General features: G+C 41.9%; 1 protein-coding gene across 1 annotated transcript in view; it reads left to right on the top strand.

The window, feature by feature from the left end:
* Positions 1 to 1991: 1991 nt before the first annotated feature.
* The window catches only part of LOC139835598 (uncharacterized), a 72460-nt gene continuing 55527 nt past the window's right edge, over positions 1992 to 18924 (top strand). The window contains exon 1 of the mRNA XM_071825460.1: positions 1992 to 2028. Coding sequence (XP_071681561.1) covers positions 1992 to 2028 — 37 coding nt within the window. The remainder of the gene's footprint in view (positions 2029 to 18924) is intronic.

Here is an 18924-nt window from a genome sequence, read left to right as displayed (position 1 = left end):
CAAGTGAAACATGAATCAAAAGGTATCTCTGATAAAACAACATCAATAAAACTTGCATTGTAAAAACTTGGGATAGGACCACTAAGCATAAAGTAAAAGAGGGTGATGCATTGCTCTTGAGAGCTTTGCACTTTGCAAGTGTATTAGCTTGCCTTGGTTGGGGAAATGATCAAAGTGATCTTCTTCTCCTTCTTCTTGGTAGAATACCTCCTCCTCCTGATAGTCTCCGGTACTAGCGTCTATAATCGAATACGAGGTATACAATCACCACACCAATCTTAAATACTAAACCAAGCACAACATAAGTCACACAAGCTAGGCTAGCATCACATAATACTATTAAGTTGGTGGATTTGTTTTCTTAATTAAGAAACAATAATTTCCTCTTATACTAAATTTAGGTGTTTCTTCTCCTTCTTTAGAGAAATAGATTCCTCTCATTAACTTATTAAGATTTAATTTCTCTCATGAAAAAGGATATGACCTAGGTTGACCAAAGTCAACCTCTTCATACTTATCATTTAAGAAAATGATTTAAATGAGGTGGAGCACCTCATATATTTTAATCCTAACATGGTGATGATTTAATATCATCAAACAAATCATATGAGAACTAAATGACCGAAGTCTCTATCTCATAATGGAATGTTTGTGACAAGATTTAAATGAGATAAACACTCTCATAAAATTTCTAAATAGTTTTGGACAATATCTTTGACTAGAAATAGCCAAATAGTCCTCTAATTAAACTAGGCCATGATCACCCAAGGTAACCATGCCATATTTTTGCAGAAACAATTAAGGTAAGTGAAATGTGATTTATAGGAGTTGGAATCAACTCAAAATCATTTTTGGTTGATTTTATAAATTTGTTTGAATTTTGAAAACTCTCTGACTTGTTAATTTTGCTACTTTAATTCTACAACACATCTAGGGTTCAAACCAGTGGCAAAGTGTAGATAAAACTCTAAGCTTTCCAAAAATATATAGTTTGTAAAAATTGGCCAAGGAGATTTGGAGATATTTGATTTTTAAACAAGCATCTGTAAGGAATTTTACTGAAAAGATTTGAATTTGAATTCAAATGCTGGGCTTAGGCGGGAAAGAGTTTTGGGGCCGCAGAGGGGTTAAACGGGCCAGCCCAATCGAGACTCTGGGAGCCACGGCGGCCTGACGAGCAGGACCCACCGGTTAGTGGCTCATAGCCTTTACCGAAACGGTATGCGACCACCGCCGTGGGATTAGACGCGGATCGGACGGCTAGGCGTCGTCCTCATCCTCGACTTAACGCCGGCGAGAGGTAACCCTAGTGGCGGCCGGACTAGGGGGTCGGGGAGGTTACCAGGGTGCGGCGGAGCTCGGGGACGACGGCGTTCGGCGTAGACGAGGTCGAGGAAGCAGGTGGTAGCGATGGCATCGCCTGAGGTGCGCTGCAACTCGTTCTCCCCTTGCGAATGCTCCGGCGGAACACCGGCGACGAATTGGACTAGTTAGGAGCTAAATTGGCACTGGGCGTTGCTACTGGAGCTTCTACGGAGTGAGGAGAGTGAGTCTGTGTGCTGGGATCGAGCGGAGGGTGCCTCTATTTATAGGGCGAGGGGGTGGCCGTGGCGCTCGGGACAGGTCGACGGCGGGATCGCTGTTCCAGGGCAGCGAAGGGGCAAGTGACGGGCGCGTCGTGTAGGCGACGTTGTTGCGAGTACGGGGGACGCGATGGCGCAGAAAATGAGGGTGTGGGGAGGTCGTCATCGTCCTCGCGACCGTGCAGTACTGCGGCGGAGGACGGTGATGAGGGCGTCGTCTACAGGTCGTCCGCGGCCAATTGGAGGTGTCCTCGAGCTAGCTGACATCGAGGGGAAGCTGCAGGTACCAGGAGAGGGCAGGAGGTCGTCGGGGTCAACGGGAACGGGCAGGTGTACTGGCACGCCCAGGACCATGCCGATGCGCGTGCTGGCGAGGCCGAGGACGGTGACCATGTCACGTTCTGGGTGATGCCGTGCGTCTACTGGCCAGGGCTCGCGCCAGCAGGTACAGGGGAGTGAGGCAAGCTTCCAGGACATGGTTAGAGAGAGAGGGGAAGAGAGGGAGCAGGTGTGACAAGGTGGTGACCATGGTGAGTGGCATGGTCTTGTTCTGGATCCTTTGTGCAAGTTTCTTGGTTTCTGAGGGCATGGCTTAGTAGAGTGGGGTGTGGCAAGGTGGTTTGACAAGGTTAGCCAGGTGAGAGGGGTCTAGAGGTGTGCACAATTAAATTTTGGCAAAGTGTATGTGACATACACCATGTACTTTGCAAGTGTGTGTGAGGTGGATCATGGCAAGGATGTGTGAGGTCATTGGCAGTGATTGGGGGTACAAGGTTCACTATAGAGAGGTACAAGTGAGGGAGAGAGGGGAAGTACAAAGTTGGTGGGGGGATTGTACCCTAATTTTTACTCTATGTGCTCCACATATAATACAAGCAAAGGTCTCCTATGGGTGGGATTTTGACCAAATTTCTGCATGGATGGGTTCTAAATAATGTTTGGCACTCATTGGTGGTCTTGGTTTGAGGTTTGGAGTTGGTTTGCAAAATTTCTAAATTTTGAGAGAATCTAGAATTGGCTTCAAAGTTGCAACTTGGCTTGACTATTGTGAGCAATGGTCAACTCTCTGGTCAAAGTGGTCAACATCAAAAGTGTTCATCTTGATGAGGTCTTGGATGAGGTGCAAAGAGTTGGCAGGGTTTGGTTTGAAAATTTCTAAATAGAAGGGCTCAAAGTGGGTAAGATGTTAAAATTGTCACATGTGACCATTATCACATGCAACTAGGTTTTTGATTTTTCTTTGATTTGATTTTGGTTTCTTTGATGCAAAAGGGATTCTTTTTAGTTTAAAAGGGTTTCCCAACCATTTGGGTAAGGCAAATAGGCATAGGTCAAGATTTGGTAAAAATGGCTAAGTGCCACATATGCCTCTATGCATATGTTCATTTGAATTTTGGTTTCCCACTTGATTTGGTTGGGGGGTACTAGGTTAGGTTTGTTGATGTTTTCAAAACATCTAAACAAGGTAAAAAGTCCTAGGTAAAAGTTTTACCAAAAATAGTATAGGCACATAGGCCCTTTCTTTTTAATTTGATTTCTTCTTATTTGGTTTTATTTTTGAAGGGTAAAGTGCAAGAGTAGGGTTTAGGGTTTTAGATCATCTCAAACTATTTTAACAATCAAACATGGCAATTACACAACCAATAAGAAAGATCACTATGCATCAAACTAAAAATAAAAGTTTTTGTTGGTTCCAAAATTTGGAAAAAGGTAACTCATTTTCTTTTTTTTTGTTTAAAATTTGGGATGTTACAGCCAGGGCTGAGAAGCAAGGGGAGAGGAGGTGGTGCGGCAAGGTGGCGACATGGCCGGCATGGCCATGTCCATGCCTTGTTAGCCCTCTCCTAGGGTTGCTATTTGGCATTGAATGGGTTAGAGGGGGCAGGGGAACCATTTAGACTAGGTTAGGATAGATTAGGGTTGAGGTAGATCACTATTTCAAATAGTGTCAAATAGTTCCATATTTGCAATTTGTGAATTTTGTCCAATTTTGATTGAATTCAAATTGTTGACCAATTTGAATTGTGTGTGTTTAGTTGAGTTCTAAAAGACCAGAGATGATGAGAGGTGGTGGTGGAATTGTTGAATTCAAAGTTTTGCAAAAAATGATAAGTGGGAGATTGTTGAACTTAATAAAAAGTTGCAACTTTGGATGAGCATAGCTCTTGATCAAGAAAGATTTTGGCATGGTGATCTTTACAAAAAGTGTTCACCTTGATGTTGACTTTGAAGTGGTGCAAAGAGTTAGCAAGAGTTAGTTTGATAAAATTGATTTGCAATGGCTCAAATTAGTGATCAGGCTATAATTGGAAGATTTGACCATTATCATATGTGAGCAAGTTTTGCATATGAAATTTATTTGATTTGTGATTCTTTGATTCCAAAAGTTGTAATAAGTGTTGAGTAACATTATTCAACTAGTGGTGAAGACCAAATGGGTCTAGGGTCAAAATTTATAAAAATGTCATAGGGCATATGTGAGGGTTTTTAGGGTTTTTCATTTATTGGATTTTCTTCCTCTTTGATTTATTTGGTTGGTGATCTTCATATGATCACATTAGGGTTTTAGAGTATAGCACATACAAGTAATAACAATCATCATGGCATATCAATCAAATGCACAAGTCCTATGCAGGGTACTATATGCAATTTTGAAAAGTTTTTGTTGGTTTGAATTTTTGCTCTCTGGAATTCTCTAACTTTCTTTTTATTGAAATTTGGGATGTTACAGGAACCGAGGAAGAGGAAGGAACAGTCCGCGTGCTTGGCGCGTGGCAGTGTGCTTGAATTTCGAATTTTTGTGAAATGTTTCATTTCCCCGCTACAATTCGGGGGTTTTCTTGACGCGCCAATGCATCCCGCCGGCAGCTTCAAGTGAATTTGGGGTGCCACACTATGGGCCCTAGTTTCAGTGAGACATGTAATGACTAGTCACATCAGTAAGTTCAGTGTGTAATAAAATATGTTACCCCTCCCCTTTATGTAGCCCCCTTCTCTCCCGATCGAGTGCCGACAGCCGACGGATGCAAGTCGCTAGCTAGCTCGATCCCCTCCTTTCGCCTCCACCGTCCAGGCATCCAGCTTGGAGGGGCAAGCCGCATCTAGACCAAGCGGATTAGGTAGTACTAGTAATGTTCTTTCCTTTCTCAATCGGTTCTTTTTTCCTCACCTAGATATCTTGCGCATCTATTTCCTATTCTGGGCGAAGGGGTGTCTTTCTGGTCACCCTCGCGCTGGGAGTGATTGATGGGGGTGGGGGCGGGGGCTACCTTTGCTTGGATTGGGGTGTTCTTCCTTTATTTGTCGACATTTGCAACCTTTGTAGTTTCTGCTGATCCTCACTGTATCTTTTGTCAGCTTGTACAGGAAAGGAAAGACCTCGGTGGTGGTGGGGGGCAATGGACCGTAAGGCCACCACGCATGTGGGCAGTTGGCTGAGCCTGAGCTGCATCCCCAGCCCCGAAAAGCAGGTACTCTGTTTGCTTATCCACTCTGTCTGTCTGCATCCTCAATCTGTTCCTATTCTGGAAGATGCTTAAAGTAGCACATGTCTTCAGCTGTTTGTGCGTAAAGCCTCTGTGACACCATGCTCTGTATCAGGTTGGTACTTCCAGGTTCCGTGTTGAGGCTATGGGGAACGAGAATAGCGCCCCACCTGCTGCAGGAGCATGGCCTGATCTGCAGCACAAGAAGCGAAATGCCACTGCCGAGCTGGGCAGGGACCGCCCAGGGGTAATTTTTTTAACCAACTTACCATGATGTAGTCTGAATCTGATACTCCCTCAGATCCAAATTAATAGACTCAACTATCTGTAGATATGGATGTATCTAGATGTGTTTTAGCTCTAGATACTACTACCTCCATCCCAAAGCTTAGGGCTTATATTATTTTTAGAAAGTCAAACTATACCATGTTTGACTAAGCTTTTAGCAAAAATCATTAACATGCAAAATACAAAATTAATATCATCAAATAGGTTGTGAAATATATTTTCCTACGGTATCTACACAATATTATATTGTTGATGTTCTAAAATTTTGGTCAAACTTTACTTCTTTTGACTTTGGGATGGAGGTATCTAGACAAAGCTGAGTGATACGTCTCCGACGTATCGATAATTTCTTATGTTCCATGCCACATTATTGATGATATCTACATGTTTTATGCATAATTTATGTCATATTTATGCATTTTCCGGCACTAACCTATTAACGAGATGCCGAAGAGCCAGTTGTTGTTTTCTGCTGTTTTTGGTTTCAGAAATCCTAGTAAGGAAATATTCTCGAAATTGGACGAAATCAACGCCTAGGGGCCTATTTTGCCACGAAGCTTCCAGATGACTGAAGGAGAGACGAAGTGGGGCCACGGGGCGCTGCCACAGTAGGGCGGCGCGGCCTACAGGGGGCCCGCGCGGCCCTACTGTGTGGGGCCCCCGTGACGCCTCTTGACCTGCCCTTCCGCCTACAAATAGTCTTCGTCGCGAAACCCCCAGTACCGAGAGCCACGATACGGAAAACCTTCCAGAGACGCCGCCGCCACCAATCCCATCTCGAGGGATCCAGGAGATCACCTCCGGCACCCTCCCGGAGAGGGGAATCATCTCCCGGAGGACTCTTCACCGCCATGGTCGCCTCCGGAGTGATGAGTGAGTAGTTCACCCCTGGACTATGGGTCCATAGCAGTAGCTAGATGGTCGTCTTCTCCTAATTGTGCTTCATTGTCGGGTCTTGTGAGCTGCCTAACATGATCAAGATCATCAATTTGTAATGCTATATGTTGTGTTTGTTGGGATCCGATGGATAGAGAATACTATGTTATGTTGATTATCAATCTATTACCTATGTGTTGTTTATGATCTTGCATGCTCTCCGTTATTAGTAGGGGCTCTGGCCAAGTTTTTGCTAGTAACTCCAAGAGGGAGTATTTATGCTCGATAGTGGGTTCATGCCTCCATTAAATCTGGGACAGTGACAGAAAGTTCTAAGGTTGTGGATATGTTGTTGCCACTAGGGATAAAACATCGATGCTATGTCCGAGGATGTAGTTGTTGATTACATTACGCACCATACTTAATGCAATTGTCTGTTGTTTGCAACTTAATACTGGAAGGGGTTCGGATGATAACCTGAAGGTGGACTTTTTAGGCATAGATGCATGCTGGATAGCGGTCTATGTACTTTGTCGTAATGCCCAATTAAATCTCACTATACTCATCATATCATGTATGTGCATGGTCATGCCCTCTTTATTTGTCAACTGCCCAACTGTAATTTGTTCACCCAACATGCTATTTATCTTATGGGAGAGACACCTCTAGTGAACTGTGGACCCCGGTCCATTCTTTTAATCGAATACAATCTACTGCAATACTTGTTCTACTGTTTTCTGCAAACAATCATCATCCACACTATACATCTAATCCTTTGTTACAGCAAGCCGGTGAGATTGACAACCTCACTGTTTTGTTGGGGCAAAGTACTTTGGTTGTGTTGTGCAGGTTCCACGTTGGCGCCAGAATCCCTGGTGTTGCGCCGCACTACATCTCACCGCCATCAACCTTCAACGTGCTTCTTGACTCCTACTAGTTCGATAAACCTTGGTTTCTTACTGAGGGAAACTTACTGTTGTACGCATCACACCTTCCACTTGGGGTTCCCAACGGTCGCGTGCTGTACGCGTGTCAAGCTAAATTTCTGGCGCCGTTGCCGGGGAGATCAAGACACGCTGCAAGGGGAGTCTCCACCTCCAATCTCTTTACTTTGTTTTTGTCTTGCTTTATTTTATTTAGTAATTTGTTTGATGCATTATATCAAAACACAAAAAAATTAGTTGCTAGCTTTACTTTATTTACTGTCTTGTTCTCCATATTAAAAACACAAAAAAATTAGTTACTTGCATTTACTTTATCTAGTTTGCTTTATTTACTGTTGCTAAAATGGGTACTCCTGAAAATACTAAGTTGTGTGACTTCACAACCACAAATAATAATGATTTCTTATGCACACCTATTGCTCCACCTGCTACTACAGCAGAATTCTTTGAAATTAAACCCGCTTTACTGAATCTTGTTATGCGAGACCAATTTTCTGGTGTTAGTTCTGATGATGCTGCTGCCCATCTCAATAATTTTGTTGAACTATGTGAAATGCAAAAGTATAAGGATGTAGATGGTGACATTATAAAATTAAAATTGTTTCCTTTCTCATTAAGAGGAAGAGCTAAAGATTGGTTGCTATCTCTGCCTAAGAATAGTATTGATTCATGGACTAAATGCTAGGATGGCTTTATTGGTAGATATTATCCCCCTGCTAAAATTATATCTTTGAGAAGTAGCATAATGAATTTTAAACAATTGGATAATGAGCATGTTGCACAAGCTTGGGAAAGAATGAAATCTTTGGTTAAAAATTGCCCAACCCATTGACTGACTACTTGGATGATCATCCAAACCTTTTATGCAGGACTGAATTTTTCTTCGCGGAACCTATTGGATTCAGCTGCTGGAGGTACCTTTATGTCCATCACTCTTGGCGAAGCAACAAAGCTTCTTGATAATATGATGATTAACTACTCTGAATGGCACACGGAAAGAGCTCCACAGGGTAAGAAGGTAAATTCTGTCGAAGAAACCTCCTCCTTGAGTGATAAGATTGATGCTATTATGTCTATGCTTGTGAATGGTAGGACAAATATTGATCCTAATAATGTTCCGTTAGCTTCATTGGTTGCTCAAGAAGAACATGTTGATGTAAACTTCATTAAAAATAATAATTTCAACAAGAATGCTTACCGGAACAATTCTAGTAACAACTATAGGCCATATCCTTATAATAATGGCAACGGCTATGGTAATTCTTATGGGAATTCTTACAACAATAATAGGAATACACCCCCTGGACTTGAAGCCATGCTTAAAGAATTTATTAGTACACAAACTGCTTTTAACAAATCTGTTGAAGAAAAGCTTGGGAAAATTGATATACTTGCTTCTAAAGTCGATAGTCTTGCTGCTGATGTTGATCTTTTGAAATCAAAAGTTATGCCTAATGAAAATCATAATAATAAAATTGTTACTACAGCAAATGCCATCCAAGTTAGAATTAATGAGAATATAAGATTGATGGCCGAATTGCGTGCTAGGTGGGAAAGAGAAGAAAATGCTAAAGAAGATAATATAGCTAAAGTTTGGACTATTACCACCACTAGTAATGCTAATGCTTCACATGTTGCTGCACCTCCTACTATTAATGGTAAAATAATTGGTGTTGGCAATGTTTCCACTTCTAATGCAAAGCGTGAAAAACTGCCTGAAACTGCTAAAACTGCTGAAACTGCCTGTGATAAAACTGCTGAAATTTTTTCCAACATTGGGGACAATGATCCCATTGCTTTAGATTATAATGGTTTGGACTTTGATGATTGTAACATCTCTGAAGTTATAAAGTTCTTACAAAAACTTGCTAAGAGTCCTAATGCTAGTGCTATAAATTTGGCTTTCACGAAACATATTACAAATGCTCTCATAAAAGCTAGAGAAGAGAAATTAGAACGCGAAGCTTCTATTCCTAGGAAGCTAGAGGATGGTTGGGAGCCTATCATTAAGATGAAGGTCAATGACTTTGATTGTAATGCTTTATGTGATCTTGGTGCAAGTATTTCCGTTATGCCTAGAAAGATCTATAATATGCTTGACTTGCCACCATTGCAAAATTGTTATTTGGATGTTAATCTTGCTGATAGTTCTACAAAGAAACCTTTGGGGAGAGTTGATAATGTTCACATTACTGTTAATAATAACCTTGTCCCCGTTGATTTTGTTGTCTTGGATATTGAATGCAATGCATCTTGTCCCATTATATTGGGAAGACATTTTCTTCGAACTGTTGGTGCTATCATTGATATGAAGGAAGGTAATATTGAATATCAATTTCCTCTCAAGAAAGGTATGGAACACTTCCCTAGAAAGAGAATGAAGTTACCTTTTGATTCTATCATTAGAACAAATTATGATGTTGATGCTTCGTCTCTTGATAATACTTGATATACACTTTCTGCGCCTAGCTGAAAGGCGTTAAAGAAAAGCGCTTATGGGAGACAAGCCATGTTTTTACTACTACACTTTTATTTTATATTTGAGTCTTGGAAGTTGTTACTACTGTAGCAACCTCTCCTTATCTTAGTTTTGTGCATTGTTGTGCCAAGTAAAATCGTTGATAGTAAGGTTCATACTAGATTTGGATTACTGCGCAGAAACAGATTTCTTTGCTGTCACGAATCTGAGCCTAATTCTCTGTAGGTAACTCAGAAAATTATGCCAATTTACGTGAGTGATCCTCAGATATGTACGCAACTTTCATTCAATTTGAGCATTTTCATTTGAGCAAGTCTGTTGCCTCTTAGAAATTCGTCTTTACGAACTGTTCTGTTTTGACAGATTCTGCCTTTTATTTCGCATTGCATGTTTTGCTATGCTTGATGGATTTTTCGATACCATTGACTTTCAGTAGCTTTGTGCAATGTCCAGAAGTGTTAAGAATGATTATGTCACCTCTGAACATGTAAATTTTAATTGTGCACTAACCCTCTAATGAGTTGTTTTGAGTTTGGTGTGGAGGAAGTTTTCAAGGATCAAGAGAGGAGGATGATACAATATGATCAAGAAGAGTGAAAGCTCTAAGCTTGGGGATGCCCCGGTGGTTCACCCCTGCATATATCAAGAAGACTCAAGCGTCTAAGCTTGTGGATGCCCAAGGCATCCCCTTCTTCATCGACAACATTATCATGTTCCTCTAGTGAAACTATATTTTTATTCCATCACATCTTATGTACTTTGCTTGGAGCGTCTGTTTGTTTTTGTTTTTGTTTTGTTTGAATAAAGTGGATCCTAGCATTCTTTGTGTGGGAGAGAGACACGCTCCGCTGTTGCATATGGACAAATATGTCCTTAGGCTTTACTCATAATGTTCATGGCGAAGGTTGAATCTTCTTCGTTAAATTGTTATATGGTTGGAAACGGAAAATGATACATGTAGTAATTGGTAAAATGTCTTGGATAATGTGATACTTGGCAATTGTTGTCCTCATGTTTAAGCTCTTGCATCATATACTTTGCACCTATTAATGAAGAAATACATAGAGCTTGCTAAAATTTGGTTTGCATAATTGGTCTCTCTAAGGTCTAGATAATTTCTAGTAAGAGTTTGAACAACAAGGAAGACGGTGTAGAGTCTTATAATGTTTACAATATGTCTTTTATGTGAGTTTTGCTGCACCGGTTCATCCTTGTGTTTGTTTCAAATAAACCTTGCTAGCCTAAACCTTGTATCGAGGGGGAATACTTCTCATGCATCCAAATCCTTGAGCCAACCACTATGCCATTTGTGTCCACCATACCTACCTACTACATGGTATTTCTCCGCCATTCCAAAGTAAATTGCTTGAGTGCTACCTTTAAAATTTCTATCCTTTATCTTTGCAATATATAGCTCATGGGACAAATAGCCTAAAAACTATTGTGGTATTGAATATGTACTTATGCACTTTATCTCTTATTAAGTTGCTTGTTGTGCGATAACCATGTTCCTGGGGACGCCATCAACTACTCTTTGTTGAATATCATGTGAGTTGCTATGCATGTCCGTCTTGTCTGAAGTAAGGGAGATTTACCATGAGTTGAATGGTTTGAGCATGCATACTGTTAGAGAAGAACATTGAGCCGCTAACTAAAGCCATGATCCATGGTGGAAGTTTCAGTTTTGGACAAATATCCTCAATCTCATATGAGAAAATTAATAATTGTTGAATGCTTATGCATAAAAGAGGAGTCCATTATCTGTTGTCGATGTTGTCCCGGTATGGATATCTAAGTTGAGAATAATCAAAAGCGAGAAATCCAATGCGAGCTTTCTCCTTAGACCTTTGTACAGGCGGCATAGAGGTACCCCTTTGTGACACTTGGTTAAAACATATGTATTGCGGTGATAATCCAGGTAATCCAAGCTAATTAGGACAAGGTGCGGGCACTATTAGTATACTATGCATGAGGCTTGCAACTTGTAGGATATAATTTACATAACACATATGCTTTATTACTACCGTTGACAAAATTGTTTCTTGTTTTCAAAACCAAAGCTCTAGCACAAATATAGCAATCAATGCTTCCCTCTGCGAAGGTCCCTTCTTTTACTTTTATGTTGAGTCAGTTCACCTATTTCTCTCCACCTCAAGAAGCAAACACTTGTGTGAACTGTGCATTGATTCCTACATACTTGCATATTGCACTTGTTATATTACTTTACATTGACAATATCCATGAGATATACATGTTACAAGTTGAAAGCAACCGCTGAAACTTAATCTTCCTTTGTGTTGCTTCGATACCTTTACTTTGAATTATTCTTTATGAGTTAACTCTTATGCAAGACTTATTGATGCTTGTCTTGAAAGTACTATTCATGAAAAGTCTTTGTTATATGATTCATTTGTTTACTCATGTCATTTACCATTGTCTTGGATCGCTGCATTCATTACATGTGCTTACAATAGTATGATCAAGGTTATGATGGCATGTCACTCCAGAAGTTATCTTTGTTATCGTTTACCTACTCGGGACGAGCAGGAACTAAGCTTGGGGATGCTGATACGTCTCCGACGTATCGATAATTTCTTATGTTCCATGCCACATTATTGATGATATCTATATGTTTTATGCATACTTTATGTCATATTTATGCATTTTCCGGCACTAACCTATTAACGAGATGCCGAAGAGCCGATTCTTTGTTTTCTGCTGTTTTTGGTTTCAGAAATCCTAGTAAGGAAATATTCTCGGAATTGGACGAAATCAACGCCCAGGGGCCTATTTTGCCACGAAGCTTCCAGAAGACCGAAGGAGAGACGAAGTGGGGCCACGGGGCGCCGCCACAGTAGGGCGGCGCGGCCTACAGGGGGCCCGCGTGGCCCTGCTGTGTGGGGCCCCCGTGACGCCTCTTGACCTGCCCTTCCGCCTACAAATAGTCTTCGTCGCGAAACCCCCAGTACCGAGAGCCACGATACGGAAAACCTTCCAGAGACGCCGCCGCCGCCAATCCCATCTCGGGGGATTCAGGAGATCACCTCCGGCACCCTGCCGGAGAGGGGAATCATCTCCCGTAGGACTCTTCACCGCCATGGTCGCCTCCGGAGTGATGAGTGAGTAATTCACCCCTGGACTATGGGTCCATAGCAGTAGCTAGATGGTCGTCTTCTCCTAATTGTGCTTCATTGTCGGGTCTTGTGAGCTGCCTAACATGATCAAGATCATCTATCTGTAATGCTATATGTTATGTTTGTTGGGTTCCGATGGATAGAGAATACTATGTTATGTTGATTATCAATCTATTACATATGTGTTGTTTATGATCTTGCATGCTCTCCGTTATTAGTAGTGGCTCTGGCCAAGTTTTTGCTAGTAACTCCAAGAGGGAGTATTTATGCTCGATAGTGGGTTCATGCCTCCATTAAATCTGGGACAGTGACAGAAAGTTCTAAGGTTGTGGATGTGCTGTTGCCACTAGGGATAAAACATCGATGCTATGTCCGAGGATGTAGTTGTTGATTACATTACGCACCATACTTAATGCAATTGTCCGTTGTTTGCAACTTAATACTGGAAGGGGTTCGGATGATAACCTAAAGGTGGACTTTTTAGGCATAGATGCATGCTGGATAGCGGTCTACGTACTTTGTCGTAATGCCCAATTAAATCTCACTATACTCATCATATCATGTATGTGCATGGTCATGCCCTCTTTATTTGTCAATTGCCCAACTGTAATTTGTTCACCCAACATGCTATTTATCTTATGGGAGAGACACCTCTAGTGAACTGTGGACCCAGGTCCATTCTTTTAATCGAATACAATCTACTGCAATACTTGTTCTACTGTTTCCTGCAAACAATCATCATCCACACTATACATCTAATCCTTTGTTACAGCAAGCCGGTGAGATTGACAACCTCACTGTTTCGTTGGGGCAAAGTACTTTGATTGTGTTGTGCAGGTTCCACGTTGGCGCCGGAATCCCTGGTGTTGTGCCGCACTACATCTCGCCGCCATCAACCTTCAACGTGCTTCTTGACTCCTACTGGTTCGATAAACCTTGGTTTCTTACTAAGGGAAACTTACTGCTGTACGCATCACACCTTCCACTTGGGGTTCCCAACGGTCGCGTGTTGTACGCGTGTCACTGAGTCAACTAGTTTTTTTTCTGTCCATAGCTAGTGTTCATGGTGCAAAAGGCTAAGAGAATCCACTACATGCATCAGTCTATCTCATACAGTAATTCAATATCACTGCTGAGGTCTGCCTTTTGTTTTTCTATTCATATGCAGACTGAAACTTTAGGGCCTTTACTCAAAAGGAAGATCAAAACTGCGGCTGATCAGGTTGCCAGTATTTGATGCCGCCCCCATCTTCTAAATGCCTCTACAAGCACAAGGCCACGCGCCAGCTGGGTGGTGATCTTTTAATGAATATGGTATATTTTCTTAATCCACAGAACATGCCTTGATTTTTGTCTGTTTATTGTCGGTTTTTTCTAATGCTTGCCAAAATTTTACAACAACAACAACAACAACCAAGCCTTTCAGTCCCAAACAAGTTGGGGTAGGCTAGAGTTGAAACCCATAAGATCTCGAAGCCAAAAGTTTAGAAACACCAAATTCGTTTGCTTACAATCATCATACAGTAATGTTCATCTACTCTCAAGTTCCCCTAACCCAACAAAAAATGATGTTAATTACGATTTTAGATTAAAAGAGCACCATTAGGCGATGTTAATTACGACTTTGAGATTAAAATGTCATTTGCAATTGTTAATTACAATTTTGAGACAAATGATTAGTTTAACCTCGATCTATTCTGCTTTCCATTTTTCCCAACCGAACAAAAATGTAACCATTCCATTCCTCTGAAATGGAACCATTCCATTCCATTCCACGCTGTTTCAGAAACGAACACACCCTTGCATAGTTGTGAACTCTTGTCCATACACAGCCATACCCTTCCACTTACATCCAACACTATATGCATCAGTCTATCTCAGAGTCATTCAATATCACTGCTGAGATCTGTTCCCATTCTTATGCAGGCTGAAACTGCTGCGCCTTTACTCAAGTGGATGCAAAATGAGGCTGATGAGGCTGCTGTGAGGACGATGGTGCCGGCACCATCTTCCGAAAACCTCTACAGGCACGAGGCCATGGGCCAGCTGGGTGGCGAACTTTTAATGAATCTGGTATATTTTCTTAATTCACATACATGATTTTATTATTATCTGTTTAATTACTGTTGGCTTTGTCTAATGCTTACTAAAAGTTCAGAAACACTGTGTTTGCTTACAATAATCATACACTAATTTTTCACTTTTCAGTCTGTCTCATCTAGTATATAAACTATTGAGTTCCGTTGGCTTCTTTTGTAATCATTTGCATTGTTGTCAACGGTTGTCTATGCACAACCCTATTCTTCCACTTACATCCCGCACTATTTGCATCAGTCTATCTCATAGATTTATTACATATCAATGATGATTTCTGTTGCTATTCATATGCAGGATGAAACTTCTGTGCCTCTACTCAAATGGATAAAAGATGATCCTGATGAGGCTGCTCTGAAGACGATGGTGCCGCCACCATCTTCTGAAAAGTTCCTCAAGCACAAGGCCACGGGCCAGCTGGGTGGTATCCTTTTCAGTAAGCAGGTATATTTTCTTAATCCTCATGCATGATTTGATTTGTTTGTTTATTGCCGGCTTTGTCTAATGCTTACCAATAGTTCAGAAACACACACAACCCTATTCTTCCAATTACATCCAGCACTATATGCATCTGTGTCTCATAGATTCATTTTATATATCACTGCTGATGTCTGTTGCTCTTCAGTTTTCATATGCATACTGAAACTGCTAAGCCTTCATTGGTCAAAAGGATTGCAACTGCTGCTGATGAGGCATCTGCAGAGGCTGCCACCAAGTTACTGTCAGCCCCACCTTCTGGATGCTTATATAAGCTTAAGTCCAAGGACCAGCCGGGCTGTAACCATCCAAGGGTTCGGGTATAGTTTCTTAAGCCACATATACATGCCATGATTTATGTCTGATATTACCACCAGCTCTGTCTAATGCTTTTTGGAATTCTGAAACACCAACTTAGCATGCTTATATTCATCATACACTAAATTTTGACTATTCAGTTTGTAACATAGTGTTATGCACTCGCTTGTCAACATTTGCATTGCTCTGAACTATGCTCTTTACACAACCTAATTCTTCCACTTACATTCAGCGCTACACACCAGTAGTACCTCCCATGTTTCCTTCACCATCCCGATGCCGAGCTTGCGGGAATATGGCGGGCCCATGTACATACCCCGCATATAACACCTCCTATGGCTCTATCTACCTTTCTAATAGCTCCTTCACAGAGTTACATGTATGTATTCTCGGTGGTTTAGCATGAATTAGCATATAGTAAAGTCTTGTTTTTAGTCTTCCTGCTTCTTACATTAGTATCAATTTTCACATGCAGACTGTACCTTGTGAACTTCGTCCAATGATTAACCAGATGTGTCCGCATGAAGGGTCTTTCACTATGCATGGCAATGGCAAATTGATGAAGACCTACACGGTCTATGAGGTGTATGTCTACAAGACGCAGGCCATCACATATTTGTATCGACATGATTGGAGAAAGTTTTCTTTTGACTACGGTCCGAACAAGGGCGATGATCTGAGAATCAGAAACTCAAACGGGTAGATATACGTAACTGCTTATAGAGTTGGAGACACTTCCAAATATATAATATGTAACTTTTTGTACTTATATCCTCTGATTACTTCATTCTGAGTAGTTGTTCTAAACCATTCCCTCTGTTCTAGCTTGCTGGGTTTAACATGATCAAAGCTGCAGATCCCCTGATGGAAAAGGAGCGGATGTCACAAAGGGCACCCACACCAGCACCGGCACCGGCTTCCCACTCTCCTGCATCAGCACTGGTTCCTGTACCAGCTCCGTTTACTACATCTTCCCAGCAGGCTCCTACATCAGCATTGGTTCCTGTAGAGGCCCCATATACTACACCTGCCCAGCAGGCTCCTGCATCAGCAGTAGTTCCTCTAGCTGCACCGTTTAATGCACCTGCCCAAGAGTCTCCTGCATCAGCACCGGTTCCTTTAGAGGCACCGTTTACTGCACTTGCCCATCAGTCTCCTGCATCAGCACCAGCTCGTGTACCAGCCCAGGCTCCTGCACCTGCCCCAGCCAGATCACCGAGGTCTCAGCTCATTGTTGTGGCCACCCGTGTGGTGACCAGGACGCATCTGAAGGCTATGTTCGTGAGTATATGACAGCATAACTGCCCTTATCTTGATGTCTTCTCTGCTCAAAGTCTCACATGGTTCAGTGCATTGGTGCCATTGACTAATTTTTGGTGGTATCTCTTGCTTTGAATCAGAAATTTCCTAAAAGTATCTCCAGGGATCTCAATGTTGGCCGAAGGGGCAAGATATCCCTCATCATGGAGAGTGAAGGTCTCACCGTGGAGGGACGGTACTTCATCAGTCCCACAGATGGCCGCTTGGCTGTTACTTCCAGGTGGAAAAAGTTCATTGACGGTGCCAAACTTCGCATTGGATCAAAGTTGAAGGTCAAAATCTTTCGATGCCGCTGTGACATGCTGGTCATAAAGTTCGCGGTTGTCTAGTTATGTTGTCCCATGAGCCCTTAGCAAATGCATTTGTAGTTATACCTATATAAGGTTATCTTATCTGAACTGCTAATTAATTGTATGGGTGGTAAAACTCTGGCAAGCTTTTGCTCTTAGCAAGTATGTATGTATGATCAACTATTATGATAACTAATGTTTGTGTTCATCTTAATTTGCATTTTCGTTTTAGAAAAAAAATTAATTTCTATTTTGGCTGACCGACCTGCCAGTTGCGTCGTCATTGTTTCAAAGGGGGCAGGGGATCAAAAGAAAAAGGCAAATAGCCAGAAATTAGGGGTAAAAAATAAATCCAACAAAGGAAACTTTTATTGTTCATGGAGGATGACATGTGGGACCCATGAGCCAACAACTTCCTCAACGTTTCAAAGTCGGGATGAGATCGAAATAAAAAGGCAAGTGACCTAATATAAGGAGCCAAAAATAATCCAAGAAAAGAAACTTTATTGTACATAGAGGATGACATGTGATACGTCTCCGACGTATCGATAATTTCTTATGTTCCATGCCACATTATTGATGATATCCACATGTTTTATGCATACTTTATGTCATATTTATGCGTTTTCCGGAACTAACCTATTGACGAGATGCCGAAGGGTCAGTTCCTGTTTTCTGCTGTTTTTGGTTTCAGAAATCCTAGTAAGGAAATATTCTCGGAATCGGACGAAATCAACTCCCAGCATCTTAGGATCCCACGAAGCTTCCAGAACACCCGAGAGGAGCCAGAGTGGGGCCACAGGCCCACCAGACACTACCCTGGCGCCGCCAAGGGGGGGCCCGCGCCCCCCTATTGTGTCGCCGCCTCGTCGACCTTCCGACTCCGCCTCTTCGCCTATATAAAGGTCCCTGACCTAAATCTTTGATACGGAAAAGCCACGGTACGAGAAACCTTCCAGAGCCGCCGCCATCGCGAAGCCAAGATCTGGGGGACAGGAGTCTCTGTTCCGGCACGCCGCCGGGACGGGGAAGTGCCCCCGGAAGGCTTCTCCATCGACACCGCTGCCATCTCCACCGCCATCTTCATCAACGCTGCTGTCTCCCATGAGGAGGGAGTAGTTCTCCATCAAGGCTAAGGGCTGTACCGGTAGCTATGTGGTTCATCTCTCTCCCTATGTACTTCAATACAATAATCTCATGAGCTGCCTTACATGATTGAGATTCATATGATGATGCTTGTAATCTAGATGTCATTATGCTAGTCAAGTGGATTTTACTTATGTGATCTCCGGAGACTCCTTGTCCCACGTGTGTAAAGGTGACAGTGTGTGCACCGTGTGGGTCTCTTAGACTATATTTCACAGAATACTTATTCACTGTTATGAATGGCATAGTGAAGTGCTTATTTATATCTCTTTATGATTGCAATGTGTTTTGTATCACAATTTATCTGTGTGCTACTCTAGTGATGTTATTAAAGTAGTCTATTCCTCCTGCACGGTGTAATGGTGACAGTGTGTGCATCGTGTAGTACTTGGCATAGGTTATGATTGTGATCTCTTGTAGATTATGAAGTTAACTATTGCTATGATAGTATTGATGTGATTTATTCCTCCTTTTGTAGCGTGAAGGTGAC

This window comes from Lolium perenne, chromosome 2 (assembly GCF_019359855.2).
Source record: "Lolium perenne isolate Kyuss_39 chromosome 2, Kyuss_2.0, whole genome shotgun sequence".
Taxonomy (NCBI): domain Eukaryota; kingdom Viridiplantae; phylum Streptophyta; class Magnoliopsida; order Poales; family Poaceae; genus Lolium; species Lolium perenne.
This window is presented reverse-complemented; position numbering and strand designations above follow the sequence as displayed.